Source organism: Falco naumanni, chromosome 2, assembly GCF_017639655.2.
Source record: "Falco naumanni isolate bFalNau1 chromosome 2, bFalNau1.pat, whole genome shotgun sequence".
Lineage (NCBI taxonomy): Eukaryota > Metazoa > Chordata > Aves > Falconiformes > Falconidae > Falco > Falco naumanni.
Genome location: NC_054055.1, coordinates 115,477,698 through 115,503,950, shown reverse-complemented (window position 1 = coordinate 115,503,950; position 26,253 = coordinate 115,477,698). Strand labels below are relative to the sequence as shown.

Here is a 26,253-nt window from a genome sequence, read left to right as displayed (position 1 = left end):
GGCGAGCGATGAAGCCACTAAGCGGCCATCTTGTGTTTGGGCACGTGGGGTTTCCCTGCGTCAGCCATCTTGAAACGGGAAAGTGAAGCGGCGCCGGCGGCCATTTTTGAGCCGGGCGCTCGCGCCCTTCCCGTAGGCGGCCGGGATGCCTCCTCCGGGCGCGCTGGCGCCAGCTCTCCCCACGAGGCGTGGGCAGGCCGCCCTAGCCAATCGCGCTGCGCGAACCTCTCCGCCCCGCCCCTCCCCTCGCAGAAGCCACCAATCAGCGCGCAGGCAGCGGGCTCCTCCCCCCGCCGCGGGGCTGACAGGCAGGCGGGGCGCGCGGGGGGCGGGGGAAGGACGGCGGGTCGCTGAGGGACGGAGCCGCCGGCACACCGCTCGCCCGCTGCCGCCTGGCCCCCGCGCCCCCCTCGCCGCCCCGACATGGCGGCCGCCGTCGCGGGGCTCCGCGCCTCCTACCACCGCCTGCTCGACCGCATCGAGCTCAAGCTGCCGCCGCGGTTCCGGCCCTTTTACAACCACCCGGCAGGTAACGGGGCGTTCTCAGCCGGCCGGCCCGACGGCTGCCGGGCTGCGCCGCCTCGGGGCTGAGGGGTCACCTTGCCCCTCGGCCGGGCCCGCCGGCGGCAGGGGAGGCGCAGGGTCGCTGTCATCCCGACACGGGGAGAGCTGCCGGAGGGTGAGCTGCTGCTCGTTGAAGGAGAGCCCCTTTTGTTTGAGAAGCAGAAGGCAACCAAAAAGGCAGACGCGGCCCTACCCGTGCCCCCCGCAGGGCAGGGGTGGGCCGGGGTGCCCCCAGCGCCTGGCTCCGCCGTTTGCCGGGGCCCGGCCGGCCCCCTGGCCCCGCCGCAGGGGTGCGGTGCTTTGCCAAGGGGCCTGAAGGCTCCCAGCAATCGCTGCTTCTAAGTGCAGGTGCTGGAATATTAACGGGGAGCGCTGCAAGGATCTCTGATCTCCAAGTGTACTCTGGTGGAAGGCAAGCTGCTGTTTATTTTCTTTCTGCCGAATATGGCGCTCCTGCTGGAAGGCACCCTGTGCCCTTGAAGAATCCACTTTCCTAATGGAAGGGCTCCTGAGGGGAAGGGCGGGCTGGATTTTCCCTGAAATGAGCTACTGAGCTACCTTTACCTGACCTAAAGCTTACCTTTACTTCAGCAAACATGTTTTTTCGTGTTATTAGGGGGAAACCTCTTGTAAAGTGATCTGTTTCAGTGCCATTTAGGTGATGTTTGTCATGTAAACAAATTGCATAGGCTTGTTAAAAAGAGTGCCCGATAAAATCCTAAAGTTCCATTGGCTGCTTTCCCCACTGTTTTGCTTCAGCATGATGTGCATCCTTGACTCTTCACCTACCTGGCATATGCACTGTGAAAATGGACTTTAGTTTTCGGTCAGTTGCTCCATCCTCCTATAACAGCCCTTCCTTGAAATGAAAATTGTTGCTTGAAAGAAATCACAGTTAAAGAGTAAAAACTGCAGTTACCAAAATGTCCGACTTGTAGTGAATTCACTAGGCCAATATATGTATATATAACATTAATGTATTTTTTTTTGTATAAAAAGTCAACATATCCAGCGCTTACTTTGTAAAGGTGCCAAGCCTCTGAGTGCCACATTCATCCTGTGTGAAATGTGGCAGCTTCCGATGGCTTTTAACGAGTACAAGGCATGGCGAGCACTGGGAACATCTATGTTCATTCTTCATCAGAACTGTAGTACTAATTGGAAAAAGCTTTGGAAGCTTGCTTGCAGTGCTTTTCGCTTCATGGAACTGCCTGTGGGTTCCTTCTGTTCACCACCGTAATGTTGAAATTAATTTTAAAATAGACAACTTTTTTTAGGGATGCAATGTGTGCGTGTGCATGTATGCGTACATCTGCCGTAATCCATACTGATGGTGTAAGTAAGAAAAGCCATAGAGCAAGCAGGTATCAAAACTGAACCTCTGCCGCTTCTGTTTAAGCCTTGCATATCTTGAAGGTGGATCTGTGAGAAAGTTACGCAATAGCTGTCACTGACTGCAAAACAAGTAGGTTAAAAATGAAAGGCTCACGTTTTATCTCTGGTGATATCTAAGTTGCTAGTCTAATTTAGGAATGTAAGTTGTCGCTGTCATGAAATTGTAAATCACTTGTGAGAAATTAAGAACAATGCTTACTTCTTTTCTGGCACAAAGAAAGCTTCCAGTAAAATAATTGATGCTTGGTCTGAAAAGCTGTTTCTTTGGCTGGCATTGCAAAGAGTGAGGCAGCTGGGGGACATCGAAGGGCCTGGGGCACAGCACACCAACTCCCCAGGCTACCACAGAGCCGGGAACATCGCTTTTGGCAGCCACAGGGAAGCGTAGGCTGAGCTTGTGCTCTCTGTCCTATGGCCTCCTTGGTTCGCTTTGCCTGATTAAGCTGAACTCTCCAGGACAAAGACTTCTTACGTTTAATAGAAGTCATAAATTCTATAAACTGGTCACACACATGATACCCAAATTAGTCTCTGGTATGCCCCTGCTCTGATGTGCTGCTGTCAAATTCACCCTTGAAAAATTCCAGGTGTCGGGATATGGGAAGAGCTCTCCCTGGCTGGGTGCTTACTGGAGTGCCTTCAGGAGAGATGTTCTGCTTAAGGCATTTGACAGTCTTCCCTTGAAACAAGCTTGGCTTGGTACCTTACTTGTCTACAATTACTTCTTGGAGTCAGCAGTTTTAAATTATCGATTTATCTATTATTAATAGAAATTAATGTCAGTCTTCTTGAAAATTTTACTAGCTGTTTAGGGAATGTCAGTTTAATAATATATACTTGCCCTACATTCTGTAGTGCTCCAAATCTGATTTTGGGTTTTAGAAGAAAACAGATAGTTAAAGCTATATTAAAGCTACTTCCATGGGACCTCTGATTTATAAAGAGCTGTATTTGCAGCCTGATACTGACATACTAAGTAGCTGCTTAAGAGAACAGCAACTGAGTTTTATATCTTTAAAGGATGAATATTGAGTTGTATTTATTCAACAATATTGGACAGTTTTAGTGGCTGCACAAGCTCAGGCATCCTAAAAAAACTCAGTCCTGTGGTAGGTAGAAATGTTCAATTATCCAAGCAAAAAGGCACGTGCTGGTAGTTAACTGCGGTTTGAAACTTGATCGCTGTCACAAGCCGTGTGTGTCTAAAGAGGGCTTTATGCAAAGCTGCCAAGCCAGTTTTCATTGCTTTCTGTGCTGCAGTTGCCCTGCCCCTTTTATAGGGCTTAGTTGGCTTTAATGTGATGGAGCAACTGATATTTGTTAACAGTTAAGTCTCATCCCCCAAATTATGAGTTGCTTCAGAGGTGTTTGCTGTGGACATCTGATGGTTAATTTTTCCCAAGTCATAGTTTTCAACTTGAGGGGGCTTAAAACAGGGAGTATAAATAGTTATTGCAAGGCCCTTTTAAGGCCAAGTCAGTAAAAAGCAAGTAACCGAAGCCCTAGTGTTTATCATTTGTATTTTACAACTTTACTTATAATATGTAACATACTACAGTGAAAACTTGGCTTCATCTTGCATGTTATCAGAATGCTGAACAGTGGCCTAGCAAGACCTAAAACTTGATGTGTTTTGAAGAAATCGGAACCAGTGTCCTGACTGTCACCCAGTGCGGTGGGTTTGATACTTTGGATCGTGGTCTCTCTTGTAAGGCTTCAAGCCGTAGTCCTAGATTAATGATTTCTGGCATGGCTGGCAATCTGCATGCTGTAGATGTGGCATTACAACACTTTGGTTTAACCAACCAGTTGCCATTTTGGCGCTGCTGTAAGTAAGATGTGTTGTATTTGTAAGAGAGATGTTTCCCAGCTCCCATTCTGTTGACTTTTCTCCCTTCCTTCTGTAGATATTTTGTCCTCTTCCCCTGCAATCCTTTCTTGCCAGTTGGTAGATTATTGGGGTGTAGGGTTGATTGGGTGGGAAGCATTGTTTCTGCTAGAAAGACATGGATATTCAGGGGTGCAAGTTGGAGGTGAATGAGGACACTCTCCCTGTGACATTTATTGCTACTGTGTTTGTGATTTGTACTTTCATTTTAACAAGCTAAAGCTGCTGTGCAGCACGACTTCTGTCACACAAAGAGGTGGGCTGTGATTTGGGAAGGGAAGGAGGGACTGACGTGTTACAGTACCAGTAATAAAATATTTTGGGGTTTTAGTTTGCAAGATTCAGTTCACAAAGATTTCAAATGCTAATGCTGTTAGTTCAGCCGTAGAGTGGCATGTAATGATTACATAAAAACTGTCTTAACTATTCCTTATCCTAACTCTTTTCATTATAAATGCATTTTTGTCTGCTGTAGTGTCCTCATTTGCTTAAAAATAGAAATACAAAATCCTACTCATCTGTTGCAGAACTGGGTGGACTCATTACACAACTGAAGGTTGATGCACTGGGTTGATGAGCTATGACTATTAGGTGATAGAGCTTGTACAGTGGTAGAAACTGTGCTAACATACACAATTCATTATTTAAAAAAAAAAAAAAAACAACAAACAAACAAACAAACCCCCAAACAACCAAAACTTACTGTGGGTATTAAAACAGACACTTCTCTGAATATTTTAACTTATTTTCTTTTTTCCCCCTCCTCCCTCAGGTCCCAAAACAGTGTTTTTCTGGGCACCTGTTATGAAATGGGTAAGTACAAGATGCCAGCTGGTGTCTGGATGTCACTCAGAGGGCAATCTGCAGCAGCCATTAAGCAAGCAATAGTTTCCTAACAGATATCTGAGCCTAAAGAAAGACTTAATACTGAGGCCGTAATTTTTAATACATGGGGAGGAACAAAATTAGCCTCAATGACATATAACACAACATGCAGGGGATACAGTGGGGGGAGAAATGCTTTGTGGAAAAACTGTACTCTTCGCTGAAAGTTTCACAAAGCTTTCTCTTGTGAAATGCTAACTGTTGCTCAAGGTAGGCATGAGCTGGCATAATTCAAAACTCATAAAGCATGTATTTCTTCTGTGACTGAGGAATTTGGTTTAGCCTTTATAGTTTGAAGGCAGTGTATCAGAGTACAAGGTAATCCTGAGAAAACGAAAGAAAAAAGGCAACTGCCGTTTTGGCTGTCAGTAACTCTGCTTCCTGTGCAGTTCTGCTTCCCACGTGGTTATGCTCCTTGGTTCTTGCGCACAGGTAAAGTTATATGCCCCCTCCTACTTCACTGTACTCCTCCTAGGTGTTGTATTGGTGCAAGTAAAATAAATGACCTCTAAAATCAGAAAGTGTGTTTGATAACATGCAAGGATATAACTTGTTCTTCCTATTGCCAGCTGGTTCGTAAGTTTGCCATTGTGAACCCCAGCGTTTTACAGGCCACAGGCAGCACGCTGTGCTCCAAGCTGTAGCTTGGTTTCTTTGTCAGCCCAAACTGGAGCTGCAGTAACCATGGTTAACCGCCCCTTCTCAGAGGTGCTCCCAGGCAACGTGTTCTTGAGTCTGGGCATGCAGGCAACTCTTCTGAGCAGGATGCTGTCAGATGCTGCTGTATCAAAAGAGCTTATATATGGGTGGTTTTTCTTTTGTGAACATGCAGGAAGGCTTCTCTAAGCTCACAGTGATGTTCTTCACTGAGAATTTAAACAGACTTTCCCCCTACATGGCAAAGACGCATTTAATGCGGTTACCCCAAGCGTGCTGAAAGTCTCTACCACCACAACCATATCAATCCTGTAAGTGAGGCAGCACGTAGAAGCATCTACCCTAGAAAATCAGTTTCTTGATTTGAGCCAAAGGAGTCCTTAGTGGCAGTCAGTGAAGTAAAAGCATTAGGACTCATTTGGGCGGGGGGGGGTGGGGTGGTGAACTCTTGTAAAACAAACATGAAACTGTATTTCCAGTAGAGGTCAATAACACACCAAAACAAATCAAGCAGCATGTTTGCTAGTAATGTTGTCAAGTAGATCAGCCAAGCTGTTCCTCACTTCACCTGGAAGTTCTCTGCATTTCCTGAAATTATACAGAAAAGGAAGCACTTCTGCCGCCTCAGATGAAGCTGAATGAAGAGTATATATGGTTCACACCTACATCTTTACTAGCAGTACCTTAGCCTGAGCTTTAGGAAGAAGGGCCTACATTTAGATAAGCTTCTATTTGTTGCCTGAAAACCAAGGGGGGGGGGGGGGGGGGGGAGGGCAGGCACGTGGGTTCAGCTGCTTTCTTAACCTTAAGGTTAAATTAACTTTGGTCTTAAATGAATATAAAATCGCCACTGCCTGAGATTGAGGAGTTTGAAGAGTATCTTAAGGAAGCCAGTTCCTAAGCCTCATAGGTTGAAGGCAGGGTAAAGCATGACAGCTGCTCTAAAGGGCCACTCTACATACTATTAACTACGCCAGTTGAACCCCCCCCAAACATGTTCTTATTCCTACCAGAAGGGACTAGAAGTGGATGATGTCTCTGAGAGTCTTAATTACTCTGCTCATATAATATGTCTCATCTTCTGCATAATGCATATAGAATAAGCACTGAGCCTTTTAAAGCGTTTGATCTGTTACAGGTTGTTCTGGTACTCACTGAATTTCTTTTGACAGGGTTTGGTATGTGCTGGAATGGCTGATATGACCAGACCGGCAGAAAAGCTCAGCACAGCACAGTCTGCAGTACTAATGGCCACAGGTAAAGCCAAAGTTACTCCATGCTTTTACACAACACCCTCTCTAAAACTGTATACGCTACTTTCCGAATCCTCCATCAGTACTGAGCCGTTTCTATTCTCACTGTCGCTGTTGGATGATAATTCTAGGATAGACCTATACTTGCTATTGAATCTGTAAGAGCACTGTGATTATGTAACAGTTTTCTACATGTATCTTAATTCGGAATTGTCCAGAGCAAGTTGTTCTGAGTTAGGATATGAGTTTTCATCCCTTAAGTTACAACGATGCCACTCATTCCACCAAGTGACCTCTTTTGCTTCAGGTCAAGTAATTCTGAAATCAGTCCAGGATATAGCAAGTGTTTTAGAACAGACTTGAAGGGATTAAACAATGGTAGGGTAATTACGCTAACATAACTGGAAAGAATTTCCATGTGTTACAAGAACTTGGAAGGGGTGGTACGCTGACTGCTGCGCTGCTGCTTGCCATGAATTTTCACACTGGCAGAAACAATATTCCATATTCAAGGTGTTCTGCCAGATCTTTTCAGGGGCAGGACCTGTGGCAGCTAAAGCTGAAAATCAAAATTACAACTGGCACCTTCTTCAGACTTTATTTTGTATCTGCCACAGTGCTGTGCATTTTGCATGGTCCGTAAACCTTTCTTGCTGGTGGATTCTGTAATGTCTAAGCTGGCGCAGCAAGCTGGAAATACTACAGCAAAACGCCACTACCCTACAACTGTGCTGGAGAATTAAGGTCTAGACTGCTGTAGGGTACAGAGGATCTTTGGTACAGAGGATCTTTGATATTAAGACTTTGAATGAAGATAACTGTCTTGGAAAAATGCAATACGTATCCACAGCTGTCCACTGGCACTTGATGTGCTTTTAACTGAGAAATAGCTACTTATAAGAAAAGCAGTTGTCTAACGTGAAGTTGTAAAACTTGTTTACTTAAGCTGGCCCATGATTCTGTCTCCAAACTTAGGGGAATGTCTGAATATTTCACTTTAAAGATTTAACATCTTTAAACTTTCCCTTTCATTCAATTCAACAGGCCTTATTTGGTCAAGGTACTCTCTAGTTATTATTCCTAAAAACTGGAGTCTGTTTGCTGTGAACTTTTTTGTTGGCTGTGCTGGTGGCTCTCAACTCTTCCGAATATGGAGGTATGTATTAAGAAGGGCTACTCTACATACTGTGGCTTAGCATTCACACCACCTTGGGTTTTTTTTAATATTGTTTTGAATTGATAAATTCTACCAGCCTCAAATGTCAGTGCAACAGGCAAGAAAAACTGAATAATTAATTAAACATTTCAGAACTTTTTGCTACATTGTTAGTTTTCCAGTTGAGTGGGAGTGAAGCTTTAAGTATTTTCAGTATACCCAGAGCACGTTTTAAGGAGTGCTTTACTTGAAAGCTGTAAGGTAAAAAGGTAAAAGGCATTCTTCAAAGGCTGTAGGTCTGACCGACAGACAGCCTAGCCTTTCTCCTCCTCATAAGCTTTGCAGTTCTGTCAGCTTTTAGCATTGAATCGTGTCAGTTCCAGCTGGATCAGAGGGTTCTTAAGCAGAGCAGCATTTTTCCTTCTTTTTTTTAATTATTATTTCTTGAGGGAAAACTTGGGAGTTCTCTGGCTTCATTACTGGCCAGGAATGAGGCAAACTTCACAACTAATTTGAAACTATTTATAGGGATTAAACTATCCTGTCCTGAGTTTCCACCCTGAAATCCGTTGTAATTTTTAACCTCTGCTGAACAGATCATTCATTAGTTGCACTGTTATTGCAACTGGTGTTCTATTCTTAGTCTGTGCTTTTTTTTTTTTCTTCCCCCTATAGGTATAACCAGGAGCTAAAAGCAAAACAACAAGAGCAGCTGCAGCAAAGAGATGCTTAACCCAACAGGTCAAATCCAACAACGCACAAACCCTTCCCCATGGGACCTTGCTTCACTAATTTTAATTTTTTTTCTCTGAGAAAATGAAAGAGGAAATCTAAATGTCTGGAGAACAAGTGTTTTCTAAGTGCAAATAACAAGGTATCACCATACATCTAAATGTAAAAGCAACCTTTTAAATCGAAGTAAAATGGTGTGTCTTACATCATCTCTTTAAAAGAAATTGATTGTGGGTTGTGCCTAGGAGGAGTTGCTGGGCCCCACCTTACCTGACTCCGGCGACAGTGCTGGGAGCGCCTCAGACTGAAGTAATCTCCTTTCCTGTCATCCCATCAGGCCTGGGTGGGGTTTTACCACACTTCCAGTAACCAACAATGGTAGCATTTACATTTCATTCCCTGATGCTCTTCTCTGCCAGTGTAAGGATATTCTTTTCAGCTTCGGCTTTGTAGGTCTTCATTTGTTTCCTGGCCACCCCAGTCTTTAACAAGAGGAGGGCAAACTAGCATGTGCCTCTGGTGTTCTAGCCTCTGTCATCCTTTACGACTAAAGGCAGAAGACGGGAACATTTAAGGACCCGCTTCTCGGGAGCGTGAAAAATAAATAGCCAAAATGTCTGTTACTCACTTTCCACCCCTTCTGTAGGGACATACAGATTTCCTGTGCAGGTGGGCACCCAGGAAACATGTACGTGTCAGTCAGTCCTGCAAAGCTTTGGAGGCAGTGGTCTGCTCCTCTCTGGGGCACGTTTGTGAATAAACACTGGAGCTTTCCCTGAAAGTCAGCATCCCTCCCTACTCGCTTTCCTGTAAAGAGGAAAAATGTGTCACTGTGAAAGAACATCTGAGCAAAGGCTTTATATTGCAGTGCAAAAGCTCATCTGTTACGGAGAAGTACGAGGCAATTGTGCTCAGAGCAAGGCATCATTGAGCTTCCCTGGCAGGCTCTCTGAGACACACCAAAGCCTGGAGTTAGTTGGTACTAGAGCTGTAGAATTTATGTTTAGGAGAAAAAGATAACTGAGACACAGTAGCTTCTTCAGGATTCAGCTTTCAGGAAAATGGAAGCCCTTGAAATGATGGAGTTTTTTCAAAGTCCTGTTACTAAGGTTTCTCTCCACCCCACTTTCCCCCGGTCCCATTTGGGTTACCACTCCAGCAGAGCAAGCGTGGAGAGGAAAGGAAACCGTTCTATAGTTACAAGGGCTACAGCACCTTCTTGTGATGTCCTCTCCCTTCTCACCCTAGATATATATCTAGTGCAAAGGACTTGTCCAGAATACTTTAAGGAACGCATTTTCCATTTAAGACACGCACCTGATTGTCAGCTCCCTCTGTTCAGAGGCTCTCCTGCCATGAAGCTGTTTCTCTCCTATATGTATTCTGCTACAGTTTCGCTCTTATTTCTTAGTTCTCTGAGCCGAAGTGGTACTACAGGGCATCAATTCAAACAGGGAACTCTCCATCTGTGGCGTTCACCGAGCTGACAGACTGCAGTGACTGAAGAATACTGCCAGAGAAAGAGCAGTGGTGCATTTCAGTCCCCCTCCCTTCCCAGTCCCTCCTCAGATAAGACTCATCCAGCAAACCAATGTGAGGGGGTGGGGGAGTGTATTAAAATATTCACAAGATTACAATAGAAAACATGAAAGTCCATTCAAGAAAAAATATCCAAGATAACTGTTTCCAGATGAGTCTGTAAAAGCAAAAGCAGTAACAGTTGGTACACTGGCTCTTCACGTAGTCAGGCCATGCAATGCATATCTAGCTCCCTCACACAGATTATACACCTGTCTTACAAGTGTTTGCTCTCTTGCGTACCTCCGAGACTGAGGTTTACAGAAGAGCAGTACCCAGTCCATGTTTCCGACTACATTTACCACATAAAACCAGCTGGCGTCGCAGGGAGGCAGAAAAGATTGCACAGCACACATCGATCTCCGAAGGCATTGAACTTACATTTTAAGAGTGCAAAAATACCGTTAACTGAAAGGGCTTATTAGCTGTAGGGCAGTGAAGAGAAGGGAAAGAGAAGCCTTAAGAGGAATATAATTGCTGAGCATAGTTAATATGATTTTGTAGTCTCCCGTATAAAAACTACCTAAATACTAGTGCTGCAGGGGTGCGGCCACAGCCCAGAAGCCTTACCCACCTTCTCAGCTTCGATGGTTTTAAAGAGAAAATATTCCCATCACCTATTATACAATAAGAACATTTTGTATTTGAGGTCCTAGGTAGACACATTAATAATGTAAATTTCCAAGACAAGATTTCAATACAGAGTGAAGGTGTTTTGGTTATAAATCAAACAGCCCACGCTTGACCTCAATGAATTCACTCTAAGGCAATGCAGCTTCCAAGTCACATACAGACATTTACTGCAGTTACAAGACAGATGGTTACCTAAACAGTTCTCACAGGTTAAAAAAATTAAAAACCTAATTCCAGCTCTTCTAGTCACAAAATATCACTAAAGCTTTGAGAGAAAACAAAACCCTACAGGTCTCTGGTTATAAATGAGAAATCATTCAATTAGTTACAGGGACATATGTGCCACCCTGTAATAGCTCTTACTGCCATTTCACGAACATGCCAACCACCTCCCTCTCTGAACAACTGCTGAAGTCAAAAGGGGCAACTGAGATTTGATGTACTGAGTACAGCTACCAATTTACTCAGATCGATACTTCATAATTATTTGTAATCCTCTTCTCAAAATTCATTTCTGTTAATCAAAACGAAGGAAGAATATATGCACTGTTAGTAAAAAGCCAAAACTTCTCGACTTGGCAGTTCTGTTAACAGGGAAGGTGACCGATGCCCTGGCCCTAGGGGTGCCAGCTGGCTTAGCTGCCACAGCCCAGGCTGGCCATCCGGCATTCCCACAAAACATGGCTTTTACTCATAAAATACCTTTTTCCCATCCCCCTCAGCTCAGAAATGGCTTTCAGACTGATCCCAGTTTTGTTTGCATGGTGAATAAAAGAGAATCCACTTCAAGCCTTTTAACATCACACACACCTTCCCCAGCTCTGCCATCTGAGAGCGATTTACAGTTTTGGTCATTTGCTACTGCCTGGAGAGGCTGCCTGCTCCTCAGCTCTGCTGCAGTAAGCCTGCCACGCAGCACTTCTTCTCAAAATAGGTGGCCCTCAAAAAGTACTACGACAGGACAACACACTTAGTGCTCCTCAAAGGCCAAGCTGCTCCTTTCCACCTGCAAAGAACAGCGTCGGAGAATGAAGAGAACAGCCGTAGAGCAGTTAACCTGGTCACCATAACGTCAGGATATGATGACCTTGTCTGGCTTTAATCTCCGCCTGCCACCCATCGAGGAAGCAGAAGTCCTGTCTCCTGAGACTTTACTAAGTAAGCCAACATCGCATCAGTCCCTTTCATCAGCACGTGTTATCGCCTGGTGAAACCAGCCAAGATAACCTGAGGGACAGAAAGTTCACAAATGTTGCCTCACATTGCCTCAAGTTCTTTTGACTTCAACCAGAGTAAAGTTATTCAACAGCTACATTGTTCACATGTCCATGAAAAAAAAAAAAAAAAATTCAATAGCTTTTGCACTGGGGAGGGATTCAGACTGATTTCTGTTATTCCTGCGGGGATGTTTGTTTCTTTCTAAAAAGATATTCAGCATTTTAAAAAAACACTTCCAAGTTCATTCTGCCTTCACAAAGAGGATCCAAGCAGCCCTGCAAGGAGCCTCCTTGGTACAGGCAATCCGAACATACCTGCAGCTAAACAAAAGCAAAGGAAGATGTTTCCTCAGGTTAGTTAGCACCAGCCAGACCAGGATGTCTCCTGAAGTTAGCACCAGTTCACTAGATCAGCACGTTTCCTGAAGCCAGTGGGTTCCTTGAAGTTAGCACCAGATCAGCAGATCAGCATGTTTCCTATAGTCAGCGGGTTCCTTGAAGTTAGCACCGAATCAGCAGGTTTCTTAGTTTCTTAGCACCAGATCAGGATTGTGCTCAGATTCTCCAGTATATTCCAGTAGGAAAAGAAACAAACATTAGTAGCAGACTTCAGAGCCTAGGACAGCCCTATCTTCCCATAGCAGCAAGTTTTTGATCGCTCTGTTCATCACATTTCTCCTTCTTTCTCTAAAACATCTGGGGAGAAAGACAGTGATGCACAGGGATGAACACGGGCAGATCAAAACTGAGTTTCTCCATCAACCACCTCAAAAGCGTTTGTTTCTTACTAAGTGTAAAACAAATGTTGGGCAGTAGCAGCCTGGCAGATAAGGGAAGCAGCAGCAGCACCATTCATCCTGACCTCAGCGAGGCTTCCAACAAAGGCAGGTGGTGTCAGGAAACCAGTGAGGTCTGACCCTGATGGAAGAACATTGTGTTGGCACACCCAGATTTCATGGGGGGGCCGGCGGGGAACCCACTGTACACAAAATAGTTATTAAAGTTGCACTGTCTTAATTAAAGGATTATCCTATGTGGTTCTGAAAGGGTCTGCCATGGGCCTAAAACTACTTTTCATTTACTTGATGTTACAGTTGAATGTCGACTTAAGTTTACAACTATCGAGCTAAGCGTGTTCCAAGCTCACTGAGGGACAGGCAGAGAATTCCAACCAAGTTTTCAACTGACAAATTGAAACTGAGGTCTTAAAAAGCCCTAACAGAATTTCAGCAGAGGCAAACGTGCAGACAAAACGAAACCGGCAGGAGATGCTGGCACACCAGATGGTTGTGCTGCCGCTCCAAAGGACCTGTACAGGCCGGAGGATTGGGCTAAGAGGAATTTTGTGAAATTCAAGAAGTGTAAAGTCTCACGCCTGGGGAGGAACAACCCCATGCACCGGTACGTGCTGGGGGCTGCCCAGCAGGAAAGCAGCTTTGTGGAAAAGGCGCTGTGAGCATCCTGGTGGACACCAGGTTGAACGTGAGCCAGCAGCAAAGAAGGCAAATGGCATCCTGGGCTGCATTAGGCGAAGTACTGACAGCAAGCCAAGGGAGGCGATCCTTCCCCTTTGTTCAGCACTGGTGAGGCCGCACCTGCAGTACTGTGTCCAGTCTGGGCTCTCCAGTACAGGAAAGCTATGGAGCTACTGGAGCAAGCCCAGTGCAGGGTCACAAAGATGATGAACTGCAACATCTTTTGTGTGAGCAAAGGCTGAGAGAGCTGGGACTGTTCAGCCTGAAGAAAAGCAGGCTTGGGAGGGACCATATCAATGGGTATAAATACTGAACGGGAGGGAACTAAGAGCACTACTCTTGTCAGTAGTGCTCACTGGTGGGGCAAGAGCCAATGGAGGACAGAAATTTAAAAAACTAAATCCCATGTGAACACAAGGAAGCACCTTTTTTAACTGTTTGATCGCTCTAAGTGATCAAAAAGGGGAACAGGTTGCCCAGAGATGTTGTAGAGTTTCCGTCCGTGGAGGTACTCAAAACCCAGCTGGGCACAGCTGCTGGGCAGCCTGTTCTGGCTGACCCCGCTTGAGGAGGGGGGTTTGGACTAGATGATCTCCAGAGGTCCCATCCAACCTCAACCATTCTGTGACTGATTCTGTGAAACAGACTGAACTAGGAAATGGGTAAGAACCAGGAAGAAGGGGTTATGGTAGAACAAGCTGAAAATTACTTGCTGCTATAAAAAACCAACACCCCATTAGGATGTACAAAAAAGAAATCCTTCTACTATATGTTACTCTGAGAAGACCTCGGCTGGAATGCCACTTCTAGGTTTGAGCATCAGATTTCAGGATACAAATGGGTCAGCTAAAGAAAGATTCTCTCGGCAGAAGACAACGATCGGAGATCCTTAACTATCTATGAAGAGTTTAATCTAGAAACAATAAGCTGGGAAATTATATTCAAGTAGGAGACTTGCAGAGAGGAAGGAAATAAACTGCCCTCCACATCCTCTGTGCAAATATAGGTTACACAAAAAATCCACACATCAAAAAAAAACAACAAAGAGTGTAGCCGCAGATTTCCTCCAGAGGTCATTCAGCCTCCACTACAGGCTTTTAAGAACAGATAAAGCATCTCTAAAGGAAGTGACAGTGGTATAATGGAGCCAGGGGAGAGAGGTGAGGGAATACCACAGCTTCCAGATCTCTGAGAGCCCTTTTTCATGCTTATATGAAATGACAGAGCTTCAATGAAGAAACATTTCACTGAAAGGTTCAAGAGAGTCTGAGGCAAACACCTACAGCTATAGCTTCCTATCCCTTTAACTCACTAGCTCTTAAGTTTTTCACAGGTAAACTACCATTTCACAAAATTCATTAGCCCCAAACTATCCCTGCACCTTTAAAGGGCTGAGCTTGAACAAACAGGCTCAATATAGAAGTAAACTGTTCTGTGACGTGTGTTACACGGGTCAGGTAGGCCTAAACATTTCCTTCACTTACACTGCTAAGACATACATTTCGGACAGCTAGGAGTCACAATCTGGCTTACAAGACCAAGTGAGCGTGTCTAGTTTATATGAGAAAGCAGCTTGTACTGAGAATCCAACCGAGGAAAGATGAATACCCTGTATAACATAAAGAACCCTGTGAATATAAAGAAGGTGTCTTCTTTATGTTCACCTCAACAAAAGAAATCAGGCCCTATGAGCGGAAAAAAAAAAAAAAAGAAACTCCAGGTCAATCTAGAATCTTCAGGCATCTTCCAGTTTCTCCATTAATAATCAAGATAAAAATATTTTAAAATTGTGATGCGAGTTTTCACTTTCTCTCTCGTCACACAAGATACAAAAAAGAATATTGGCAATTTATAAGCAAAATTCTTACCGCATTTCAACATGCAACATTGGTCTCACTTCTGTACGATTAAATAGACTATTTACACACAATACATATATATCTTTCCCTCTGTATGCACATGCATTGGTCCTAGCCTAGGCATCAAAGGCCACATGTGAGTTCTCTGGGTCAAATCTTGTTCAAGCAATTCCAGTCTGAACGAGTGTTTTCCTTTGGATAGCTTAGGATCTCATCTCAGTTCTTCCGAATATCAGCATAGACCACAGACTCTGACTTGTTAATCTTGTCGCTGTGCTGTCCTCCGGAGTGATCTAACTGCGCGTAAATGACTGGGCCCTGGGAACAGAATAAAAAAAAAGCACAATCAGTATTTTTCAGAAGAGGTCATCTCGCCCCTTGCTTCCGCCGGGGCTGCAGCAAGACCAAAGCTAAAGCAAGACCACAGAGCTTTTATGACTGCTAAGGGCACTTGGAAGCAGGTGGAATGAACCCCTCACCCACACATGAGCTCTACTCTGCCACCTTTCTCCTGTCAGGACCATGCCAAGCAGCACCACTGCCTCCCTTCAACACTGGTACGGCTGATCGCTGCTCACAAAAAGCAAAATCTGGGCTCCTCTGTTCTGAACGGCAGCAATTCTTACACGCTCTGCAGCGAAGATACATGGCTTAGGCAGGTGCATGCCAGACTGAATATTTTTCAAGAACTGTGCTACAGATTTATCTTATTAATATGGGAAGTAAACTTCCCATACTGCCACTCAGGCCCTGTAGACCCCACCACAGCCGCACCACACGGATAACGAGGGAGAGAACAAACCTGCCGCCACCTCACGACACCAGTCACCGCCCCAGCAAGCGACGGGATCGATACTGACACAGCAGCGAGCCAGACAACACTGAAATGGTGCGGTAATGCAGGATTCTTACCTGACTTGGAAGCCACCCCAGGCAGCCAGCACCTCCACAGACACACTGGGCAAGCACGGCCACACGCTTTCGTCCTGTGTGCTGGGGTGCAGTGTGGAGGACCTTACAGCACCATCTTTCAGCAGAGCACGCAAACATGCCAGCACCTTCCCAAAACACCACGTCCTCCAACACGCAGCCCCCAGGAAAGCAAACTGCAGCCATTCGAGATGGGCTGAGGACAGGACCGTAGCCTATAAGGAGCAGGTACCCAACAAGACAGGTGGGACCTTTATGGAAAGGTCTGAGCTGCAGCTCCCATTCTGCATGCCCCAACCGACATAAGTGCAGAGCAGAAGGCTGCGACCACCCACCAGGTGACCTCAGCAGAGAGGACGCACTCCCATTTATATCCCATATACATCCCCCAGGCAGGAGGGAAAGGAACTGTCCTGTCTGCGGGTGGAGGGGGAAATTACAAGCAGAGATCTTTTCCTTTGGTTGCAGCTTTATTTAGCGATCTTTGCTTCAAAACCATTTCATCCATTTAACTCTGTCTCTGCCACTCTCATGTCCCAGGGAGAAGTAGCCTTCATAGGCATTTCTCCTACCCCCTTCTCCCCAGTACCTTTTTGGTATCCTGCCAAATTAGAAAACATCTCTATGGAACTGACCCAGAAATCCTTCCATCTACCTTCCAAAGCAATTAGGGGCCAGAGATGAAAAGAGACATTCCATACGGAAAATTAAGTCCTTGAAGGACCATAGGTACAGTTCTGCACAGTTGTTTTCCCCCCCAACACAATGGCAAAGCCTGCACCTGATAAATACCTTGTTCTCTTCCAGAAGTAGTTTAAATCCATTTTTTTTTCCCTTCCGGGTCAAGTATTTGCCAAGTGATAAAAAGCAGAGGGAGATGGACAGAAAGATGAAAACTTGCAAGCAGATATAAAACGCTAAATATAAATATATAAATACATAAATACAATTGTATTATATAAATACAAATAACAGACTGAGAAAATGCTCAAAAGAGACACTGATGTCTTAGAAAATTCTGGATTTCAAGTCTCATTAGAGCCACTTTTTTTTTTTCCTTCTCCTTCTTTTTCCACTGTTGCCACTCATGTTGTTCTGGTCTCCAATACTGTATCAGGATTACATTACTAATTACAATTAGAGTGAGTGTCTATATAAACTTCAAGGCAAAGTGACCCTAAGTTTTATTTATAAGCAATTTTGGAAGTCTCACCTACCTGAGGCCATAGGTCAAGGGAATGATAAATTCAGCTCGAGAGCACTTCCTATCAGTTTAAACTAATAATAAAAAAAAATAATCTACAGCTGCATGAAGTACTTACTATGACATTTCAAGTTTTGTTGAAGTGAAATTTCCTACCACAGGAGTTCACTCAGGATCAGTTATCACTATTCTAATCTTTTGCCAAGTTAAATACAGTCATTCTGCTGCAACCAGCATGTTAGGTGGTGGTGGAGAGACTGACTGGTGTGATCACCTGATCCGAACCAAGCTATCATTGTCCCAGTGTGTCCACCATCACCTAGATAACTGGCAGATTAGCTAACACAGACAAAAGGAGGACCAAGGATTTATTACAATGCGCCATCTATTTCATTTGCTGCCAGCTGAATTTCTAGCTGATTCTAATCAGCATCAGGGCCATTTTTTTCCCTGCACTTGGTATCTCCAGTGACCTGAATCTTTGTAAAGACCCTTCTTTGACAAATAAAAGCTTCAAAAAAGCCAAACCAATTCCGAGCTTTCCCCTAATCCCACATAAGCTCATCCTGACTCTTCAGAACCAGGAGACAGACCAGCACTGCCGTATAAAACCCAGCATCACCTAAGCCTTGTGAGCTTTCCATTCAGAACTGAAGGGAAAAAGAGTAGCACGTGTACCAACACCTTGCTAAGGGTTTATCAGCAGAGTCACAAACTGCAAGTTACAGCAAAGAAAAAGGAATTACAAAGTTAGACCATCATGGTCTAACAGTGTTCTACAGTATTTTCAGATTTTTTAGATTCTGAAAGATGTTGCAACTATCACAGAGTCCAGGTCCAGGAAATTTATCTGAAATTTAAATCAAGATTCCTGGCACCGTGAACTGCTCTTCCTTAGGGGTCCAGTTCAAAGCCTGGAACAGAGCTTGAACATAGCCTGTTCTGGTACGTCGTAAACCAGAATGAGCAAAGCCAGAGGTCTGCACATAAGTTAATTCGACTTTAGTGCTCCCCGCTTCTACACCGACACAGCTACCTGCTTAGAATCTCTGTACCATGCTGCTCTGTACATCAGAAATGCACTGCTACAGAAGTCACACTGTAAGATCAGTGGTCCTTCAGCCTGCCCAGAAATGAATACTCAGCACACAGACAAACGACAGCCACCTTGGAGTTAGCGAATCTGGGGACAACACACACCTGCCCTCCGGTTTGCCTGCTGCAACCAGCTTACTAGCTAAACAAGGACATCCATGTGGGAAACACACACAGTTCTGGCCTTCACTGGAAATGCTTTTCTCACTCATCCAAATAAGTCATGGTAGAATAAGGGTCCCGACAGAACGATGGCGTGAAGAAGAAACACCACACTGACATTTGACAGGACAGAACATACCTGCTGAGAGGGAAGACACAGCGAGAACAAGTGGAGTTGAATCAACCAGCTGAACATTCAGAGAATCAGAGATGCACACTTCCAGCACTCCGAGGCACTCCAGAAAGCCAGGTCCACGCTTGATAAACTCTCACCCAAACCACAAAGGAAGAGCAGGCAGGCTCAGGTGCACTTTCAGCTGGGAAGTGGTTGCCCAAACACCTGCCCGCTGATCCTCAAACTGATGCGTAAGTAACAAAATGAATAAACTTAATTTAATACATTTCATTTAAATGCCACTCATTGCGAGTAAACGCCTCTGTCTCTGTTTTTAACTGACAGAGGCAGGGGCTGTGTGTTTGTATTCACAGTTCTTCTCCACCAGTGAAGCACAAAGCGTTTAGTCGCTTCCTACATATCCTACCAAGTAAGAGGCTACAAGGAACTCCACAGGCTTCACGGTCTGACCGCAGCACTGACTGTGAACCGCCGGTCTAAAACTGCCCGGCAAAGCCAGACCAGCGTGCCTGAACCTGCCAGCAGCCAGCAACGGCTTCTGGCACCTGCTAGGAATCGGAGTATCACCTACACAACAGCTCAAAAGCTTGAATACTGCAACTGATTTCTTGATTACCAGGAAACACCGACCAGCTTTTGCTTACATGCGATGCCTCATTTCAAATATGTTAATTTGCATGTTGATCTCACCCTTTTTTAAAAAAAAAAAAAAATAAACAACGTCTACAAGTTAAAAACAGAAATGTGATCTATTGAAATTTAGTTTCCTCGCCAATTTAAACAACCTGTTCACAATCTGATATACCCTGATTTTACTGTAGATCTTTTTAAAGAAAAGAAAGTATGTTTACTTGCTGGTCTGTAAAGACAGGGCAAATGCTCAACAGAAGGTAGGGGAACCGCTTGCTACTGCAAACGTTTGCCAAGAAAGGAAAATCCAGAGAAAGCTCTCTTTGCCTAACAAAAGAGATTGAAAACCTAAAAAACAAAACTAAAACTTGAACAAAACTCAAGCCACTTGCCATGTTTTCCCTTTGTGGTCAGGAGTATTCACACTTTGGGTTTTCCTTTAGGAACTTAGCTGCAGGAAGACCCTGGACAACTCTGACAAGGAGTAAGCAGACTGGAGTGACTACAGAAGGGCAAAAGCACGCTGATTCTGAGTTATCTTTACAAAGTTTAGATCTACTCTAACATGTTCCTTCTAGTACACTGAGACCCAGAACACTGGCGACACAGAGGGGTGAAGACACAGCAAATTTTCACACCAAAACGTTACAGAGAAGATAAAAAGTATTTTTGCTTTCAAGATGTAGGTGCAGAACAGCAAAACCCTCCCTCTATGCAGCTTGTTGACTTCAACAGCTACTGCAACATACATCCCACACTTAAGTTTCTTCCTTTTTTTCTTTTATTCCCCCCCGCCTTTATTTTGGGGGGGGTGGGGGGTGGGGAGAGGCAGGAATCACCTGTCTCGTTCACCCATTCTAGAAGCCCCTCGCACGAATTAGAAAAGACAAGCTTTATCTAAGCCTTAAAGGCAGCCTTCTGCTACTAGACCCACTCCAGTCAAAACCTGAACTATTTTTAAATCTTACAGCAGGAGTATATGGCCTTTATGTTCAGAGAACAACCGTTCTCTGAAGTCAGTAGGTAGCTTTGTGGGCCTATGTGCTAAAATTCTGGAAATATTGCACCTGCCAAGAACAAGATGCATTTCCAAACCAGTCTGGAAGCCCATCAGAGTAGGGACTTGGACTTTATCCAGCTCGCTGTTAGCACTGTATTTTTTTTCCTGTAGCGTTAACACATTAACACACATCTCCATTATTTGTCAGGAAAAATTAAGAAACCAGGTATTAACTCTATTTTAGAAACCCATCAGTTCACACACTACTCCGCAGCCACTCGCTAAAAGGTGGCTAATTAAGAAAGAGTCCACTTCGGACTTAAACTCACTCAGGATCCTTAACCCCAAGGAAAATTGCCGGGAATAAACAAATCAAGAGGTAAGAAACAGCTTGCAAAAATAAGGAAATCCTGTGCACTGGTAACAGGTAACCATGTATTGGGTAGAACTGCCCGACTCGTGCTCTCTCCCCTCTGACTCATTTCCCATGGGATGTTAAGTCTGGACAAAAGCCACCCTTCTCCTTCAAAGTCAGCAGAACTTTGCCAACAGCAGCAAGCACAAGACAAAGTGGGGCAATTTGAAGCCCGCAGCCAGAAGCCGGGTGGCTCAGCAGAGGAGAGCTCTCAGCAGCACGAGCCATCTCGAAGCTGATCATCACTGTCAGCGTTTGCATCGCGCTGGCGCCTTTCCGCGTGGTGGAAGCGCACCACACAGAGGATGGCCCTTCGCAGTGATGAGAGACTAAGTAGAATTCCTTCCCGTTACAATCCTAGAACACATTAGGCAGCTTTATGGGGGGGAATACGCATCTAGTAGATAATGTCTCTACATTAAACAGCTACCCACTGTCCACTGCTCATCCTTGCCAGGCTCGCGCTTCGCTACCACTTGTGTGTGTTAACGCACAAGATCACAACCATCTTTTTTTATACATTAGTACAACAAGGGCATAAGAACTTGCATCTCACCACCACCAAGATGCTATTCTTTCAATTGCACTAAGTCTTCTGCGGAAGAGCTCACCAGCCCCAGCTTACTGGCCACCCCTTGTTGGAAGAGCACACTTTTACCCCCCCGCCCTCATCACCTCAACAGACAGAACCTAATTCACGTGTCCCACCCTGCCTTTATCTTTTCCATACCATATCCCCAACACTCTGGGAGGATCCTGCTTCGGGAAGCAGCAGGAAGCAGTTTACCTGGTGTGATCTGGCGGGCACGCTGTTTACCAGACCCTCTGTGTCGGAGGGCGACTTCTGCGGAGCCTGCTTAACCGGTGACATCAAGCTCTCAGATGTACTGCAGCTGACGAGGTGGCAGAGCAGAGTTTGCACGACAATGTTCAAGAGGCACAAAGGAAAAAAAAAAAAAAAAAAGAACAAAAACAAAAAAAAAAAACGAGTGATGGCAAGATGAATGTGGCAGATTATGCCAAAGTAAAAATGAACACAATGGATTCTGAAATAAAACACACACCCAGAGTCTCACTGGTAAGCAACATGAAGGAACAACTATTAACATAGGACAGCAGCTCCTCCAAAATCCCTGTCCCTAGATATTCCCATTCAACCCAACCTGTCTAAAGCCACGTGTGGTTCCTTCACTGAAGCTTCAGACTCAGTTAACAGGGGTGAACAGCAGCAATTATCTTCTAGCTACAAGGTACACAGTCCCAGCCGTGGAGGCAACAGTTAAAGCAGACACTTGGAAGAGCCACCAGCTCTCCATACCAGGAAGGCACTTCCTACCAAACTCCACATTAGTTCCCTTGCTTTTGTTTAGGCTACGATTCCAAAATAATTCTGCCCACCCACAAGAGACACGAGTCTCTGGAGCAATTACTTTGAGTCACACATGACGTTCCAGCTACGTGCCCTGATATAGCTACTTGAATATCTAATCAGGCAAATCTTGGTTTTCAAACAAGAAAACTGTCTTGTGGTGAGAACCGACACCCCTAAAAGAAGGTTGCCAATTTTTACTCTCCGTTTGCTTCTTTCCATCTGCTTAAAGCAGGACTGAAAAGAAAACAAGCCTGTGACAGACACGGAAATGAACACCACAGAACCAAGTATATGAGCAAATGCCCTTTAAACATAGTTAGCAGCTTCTGGGCACTGCAGTGATGGATCTGTGAATGCTAGGTCAACACACACACTCCCACCCACCCACCCACACCCCCACCCACACCCTCACCACCCCCTGGTACCCAAGCACTCAAGAAAGTAAACTAGCCACCTCCCTGACAGCAGACACAGGCGTTCCCTTTGCTACCACAACCCTCCGACCACTGGGCATCCTCTTCCCCCAATCTTTGTAGACAGATAGTGTACAAAGCAAGTATAGAAACAAACAAATGAGGACAGTGACATTAAGCAGATCACCTGCTCACAGGGCAATCTTTTTTTATCCTGTGGTAAGTCTAACCATAGCTCCTTAGCTCCTCATACGTGCAGCAGTAAGAAAAAAAATAAAAATACTGCTCCAGCCATCACGGCAAGGAGCTTCTACTGTCTCAAGAGACAAAGCAGCCCTTCTGTTACCAAATGACGTGATCATGAATTGTTTGCTTTATTCACAAAACTCCTCCAAGCTACACTAAAAGTTGTAATTCAGGTTTAAGCAACTAATGCACTTAGATCACTGCAAGTTCTCAAACACCCGAGCTGTCTGAGCCAGAGGAACACTTACGGGGAATTTACTTTTATTTTGACACAGAGAGGGCTCTGAATTTCCTGTGCTTTAGTCAATGCACTGGCAAGTTCACTGTTGGGAGAAATGGAGGGACAGCATCTGCAATGAGCAGCAATTCCACCCCAGTCAGACACGAGACAATGAAACCCAAGCGCCCAGTGAAATGCGTCATCCCTTTGCCAACAGATTCCAGCACAAATTACAGTGAAGTTATGTTAGTAGAGAGCTAGCTGGTTAGTCAGCAAAGGAAGAGGAAATGTGCACACACACACACAGGTATTAACAGCAACCACCAACTTGATTAGTTACCATGGTGTCTAGTGGGACTGGAAGAGAAGACCCAGCCCTGTTACATTCCCAATCTGGCGTCTATATCAGGATCTCTGTAAGGAGAGGAAGGTAAGCAGGATCCGATCCCAGCACACCAAGGCAGAAAGAAAAAAAAAAACACAAAAAACACCAAAGTCAGAGCATGAATGGAGACTGTGGCCATGCAGGGGTTCCAGACGCCGCGCAATGCCCCGGCCCACCTCGGTTCAAGGCAGAATGGTTATCTAAGAGTAAGTGCATCTCACCACCACCGCCACCACCACACACTGGGTTAGCATCATGTAGAAGACAGTCCATAAGTTTGGAGGGGGTCACAGCACACTTGGTTTCTCTTTACGTGTCATGCAGAGCTGGCATGGTCAGTGAAAGCAGTATTTAAACCTCAGAGATTACCTTCCCAAGAGAGTAGTTAAAGCTACTACAAGAAATTAAGAGTGCATAAACTACTGCTCCAGGCTCAGCACCAGCACGTGTCCTTCAGCGGGGAGACACTGGAGAGCAGGTCACTAGGAAGCAAGGCAAGCGGACCACCTCACGCACACTGCTGGTGCATGACATTGCAGGCTTCTTTTCAGTTCTTAGGGGAAGGACACATGCAGAAGGGGAAAATCAGGCTTTCCACACAATTTTGAGCACACACAGAGCCACCTTTGCTGTATTTAACCTTACCGTTGGTCAATAGCCAACTCACTTTCTCTAAGCTCTCCAACTGGGAAAAGGGAAGGGCAAAGTTTAATTTAGAAATCCCCACAAGCTTATTCTTGGAGTTATTTTCTTTTATCCCACAGGCAACACAAAGAACCTGCAGGAAGCAGGAATATTTGTTGTGGAAAGAACAGAAGAGAGTTTTAAGTTTGGGGTTTGTTTCTAAGACTACATACATAATTTTCATTCTTTCTTATAGAAGCAAATGACCAGCTAATTAGAGAGGAGAAAAAAAGGAAGCGCCTCTCCCACCAGCACCAAGTTCCAGCACCACAGGACTCAAGCCTGCCTTTGTTAGTTCTTGTTGCTTTTTCATATGCCCACTCAAAAGATCTGTGCTTCACTCTGGAGTTACCCGAACGTTAAAACCTTGCAGGGATGGTAACAGTTAACAAAAAACAGACAGTGAATGAGAATGGATGCAGAGTGGCTACTCCTTCCTTACTTTGAAGTGTGGTGATGAATGGGGTTTTGGCAAGTATACTCCAGGCTCAGGAGCCAGGCACTGGTAACTGAAAAATCCAGTCTTAATCTCGACACAGAGCATTCCTTAAAAGTGCATGTGTGGCACTTTTCCTTCGGGGGTTGGGAGCGGTAGAGGGAAGCAGGGCTGGAGGGGAGGGAAGGGGAACGGACCAGAGCCAGGGGATCTTGGATTAATTATTCTTAGGGCATATAAGCTTGTGGCTGGGGATCAGCCCCAACATTTAGTGATTTTCAGGTGCAACTCATGGTCAGTAGATCTTTTCAAGCACAGTACAAAGATAATCATTATGGGCAGATGACCAGTGTTCCACGCTGCCATACCCTATCTCCAGCCGTGATTGCCAAGGCTTGGCTGAAACAACTCCTACCCCCCTCTAAGCCCTCCCTCTGATCCTGCTGATGTTCCTCACACCATCCACAGGTGAGGAGGGAGATCTCTTACCCAGAGTATCGTTTTTTAGAGTTGTTCTTTCTGATGACAAGACACACGACAATAGAGATGAGCGGTGAGAGACCTGTAACCGTACCGATGACTATCCCTGCCACCATGGCAATGGGGAACGCAGGCAGGCTGTCTGGGGAGAGAAGGGAGAAAACATTCAACTCTTCTGCATTCCCTGATCAACAGAAGTGCAAACCACAAACGCTCTTGACCTTGGATTCATTTAGAGCAGAAGGCACTAACGTAACATCCAGGAATTACAACATGCAGCCCAAGTGGTAGCGATAGCAGGCAGCCAGCAGCGTAAGGCATGAACAGAGCACACACCAAGAGCGTTCCGAACGTCACCCTCCTTCAGAAGACAGTTTATATTGAACCAGGAATTTTCACATGTCAGGGAACACAAGTGACAATGAGGACAACCCTGTCTTATTTTGTATCTGAAGGGAGGGGGGGGGTGGAGAGGGATGTTACATTCATCTGGCAATTCCCAGCGAGGGCAACAGGAAAAGGCAGGCAGGCTGGAGAGTCGATTTAAATGTAACGCACAGCTAACCGACGACGGGCCCCGAAGGCTGGGTGTTCTCTGGGTAGCCTGCAGCAGCAGCCTGGCCACCACTCATGATCACCCTTAAGCGTGTTTATACATAATTCTGATGTCTCAGAATACATCTCTATACGTTTTTACGGAGTTATTCTTTCCCTTCTTAAGCCAGGATCATTATATGATACTAGTAATGTGCTTACAGGAACACAGTATTGCTTTACTCACGTTTTCCCCGATATAATCTGGGGGGAGAGGAGGCCAAGAAAGAGCAGCCAGAAATAAAGGCCAATCAGAGAACGAGTACAAAAGACTTGCAAGATAAAGAATACACAGACTACCGTTACAGATTTTCCCCAACAGAGTTTGTTCCCAAGAAACAAAGCCCCTCCTCTCCGCTAGAATTGTGGTTAACACTTGGAAAATCTCAGGCCAGAGGGTTTCCTACAAGACTCCATGCTACACTAGCTACTTGCACCAAATACCCATTGGATCTTCTGCTGATTCACTTGTAAAACACCTTATCTAGAAAAACCTTCCTCTGATACCTGCATCAGATCCTCACAGGATTGTTGAGGTTGGAAGTGACGTCTCAAGATT

The 26,253-nt window shown here is 45.1% G+C and overlaps 2 protein-coding genes across 9 annotated transcripts in view; one reads left to right on the top strand and one right to left on the bottom strand.

Annotated features, from left to right (window-relative positions):
• The first annotated feature begins 316 nt into the window (after window positions 1–316).
• On the top strand, window positions 317–8,733 carry MPC2 (mitochondrial pyruvate carrier 2). Of its 2 annotated transcripts, XM_040583005.1 has the most exons (6): window positions 418–529; window positions 3,550–3,634; window positions 4,620–4,660; window positions 6,562–6,646; window positions 7,687–7,798; window positions 8,474–8,733. In XM_040583005.1, the coding sequence occupies exons 2-6, from the start codon at window positions 3,586–3,588 to the stop codon at window positions 8,529–8,531; spliced, it is 345 nt and encodes a 114-aa protein (XP_040438939.1). In that variant the 5' UTR covers window positions 418–529; window positions 3,550–3,585; the 3' UTR covers window positions 8,532–8,733. The 2 variants fall into 2 exon arrangements, with proteins under 2 accessions (XP_040438938.1, XP_040438939.1); XM_040583004.1 differs by lacking the exon at window positions 3,550–3,634 and having other exon boundaries at window positions 317–529.
• A 1,391-nt stretch (window positions 8,734–10,124) lies between these two features.
• Window positions 10,125–26,253, bottom strand: part of MPZL1 (myelin protein zero like 1) — a 41,489-nt gene continuing 25,360 nt past the window's right edge. For 3 of the 7 annotated variants that reach the window (XM_040582998.1, XM_040582999.1, XM_040582997.1), the window contains 3 exons: window positions 25,110–25,242; window positions 21,652–21,757; window positions 10,125–15,610 (listed from right to left, as the gene is read on the bottom strand). In XM_040582998.1, the coding sequence (XP_040438932.1) occupies window positions 15,509–15,610; window positions 21,652–21,757; window positions 25,110–25,242 (341 nt within the window). In that variant the 3' untranslated portion in view covers window positions 10,125–15,508. Of the gene's footprint in view, window positions 15,611–21,650; window positions 21,758–23,455; window positions 23,530–25,109; window positions 25,243–26,253 lie in introns of those variants that run through there. The other 4 variants (XR_005826232.1, XM_040583001.1, XM_040583000.1 and 1 more) reach the window with 4 other exon arrangements.

Excerpts from the sequence above, each read along its gene's own strand:
- MPC2 (XM_040583004.1), top strand. The coding sequence starts at position 424 with ATGGCGGCCGCCGTCGCGGGGCTCCGCGCCTCCTACCACCGCCTGCTC. Across the intron at positions 6,647-7,686 it reads TGCAGTACTAATGGCCACAG|GCCTTATTTGGTCAAGGTAC; the intron begins GTAAAGCCAAAG and ends TCAATTCAACAG. Across the intron at positions 7,799-8,473 it reads CAACTCTTCCGAATATGGAG|GTATAACCAGGAGCTAAAAG; the intron begins GTATGTATTAAG and ends TTCCCCCTATAG.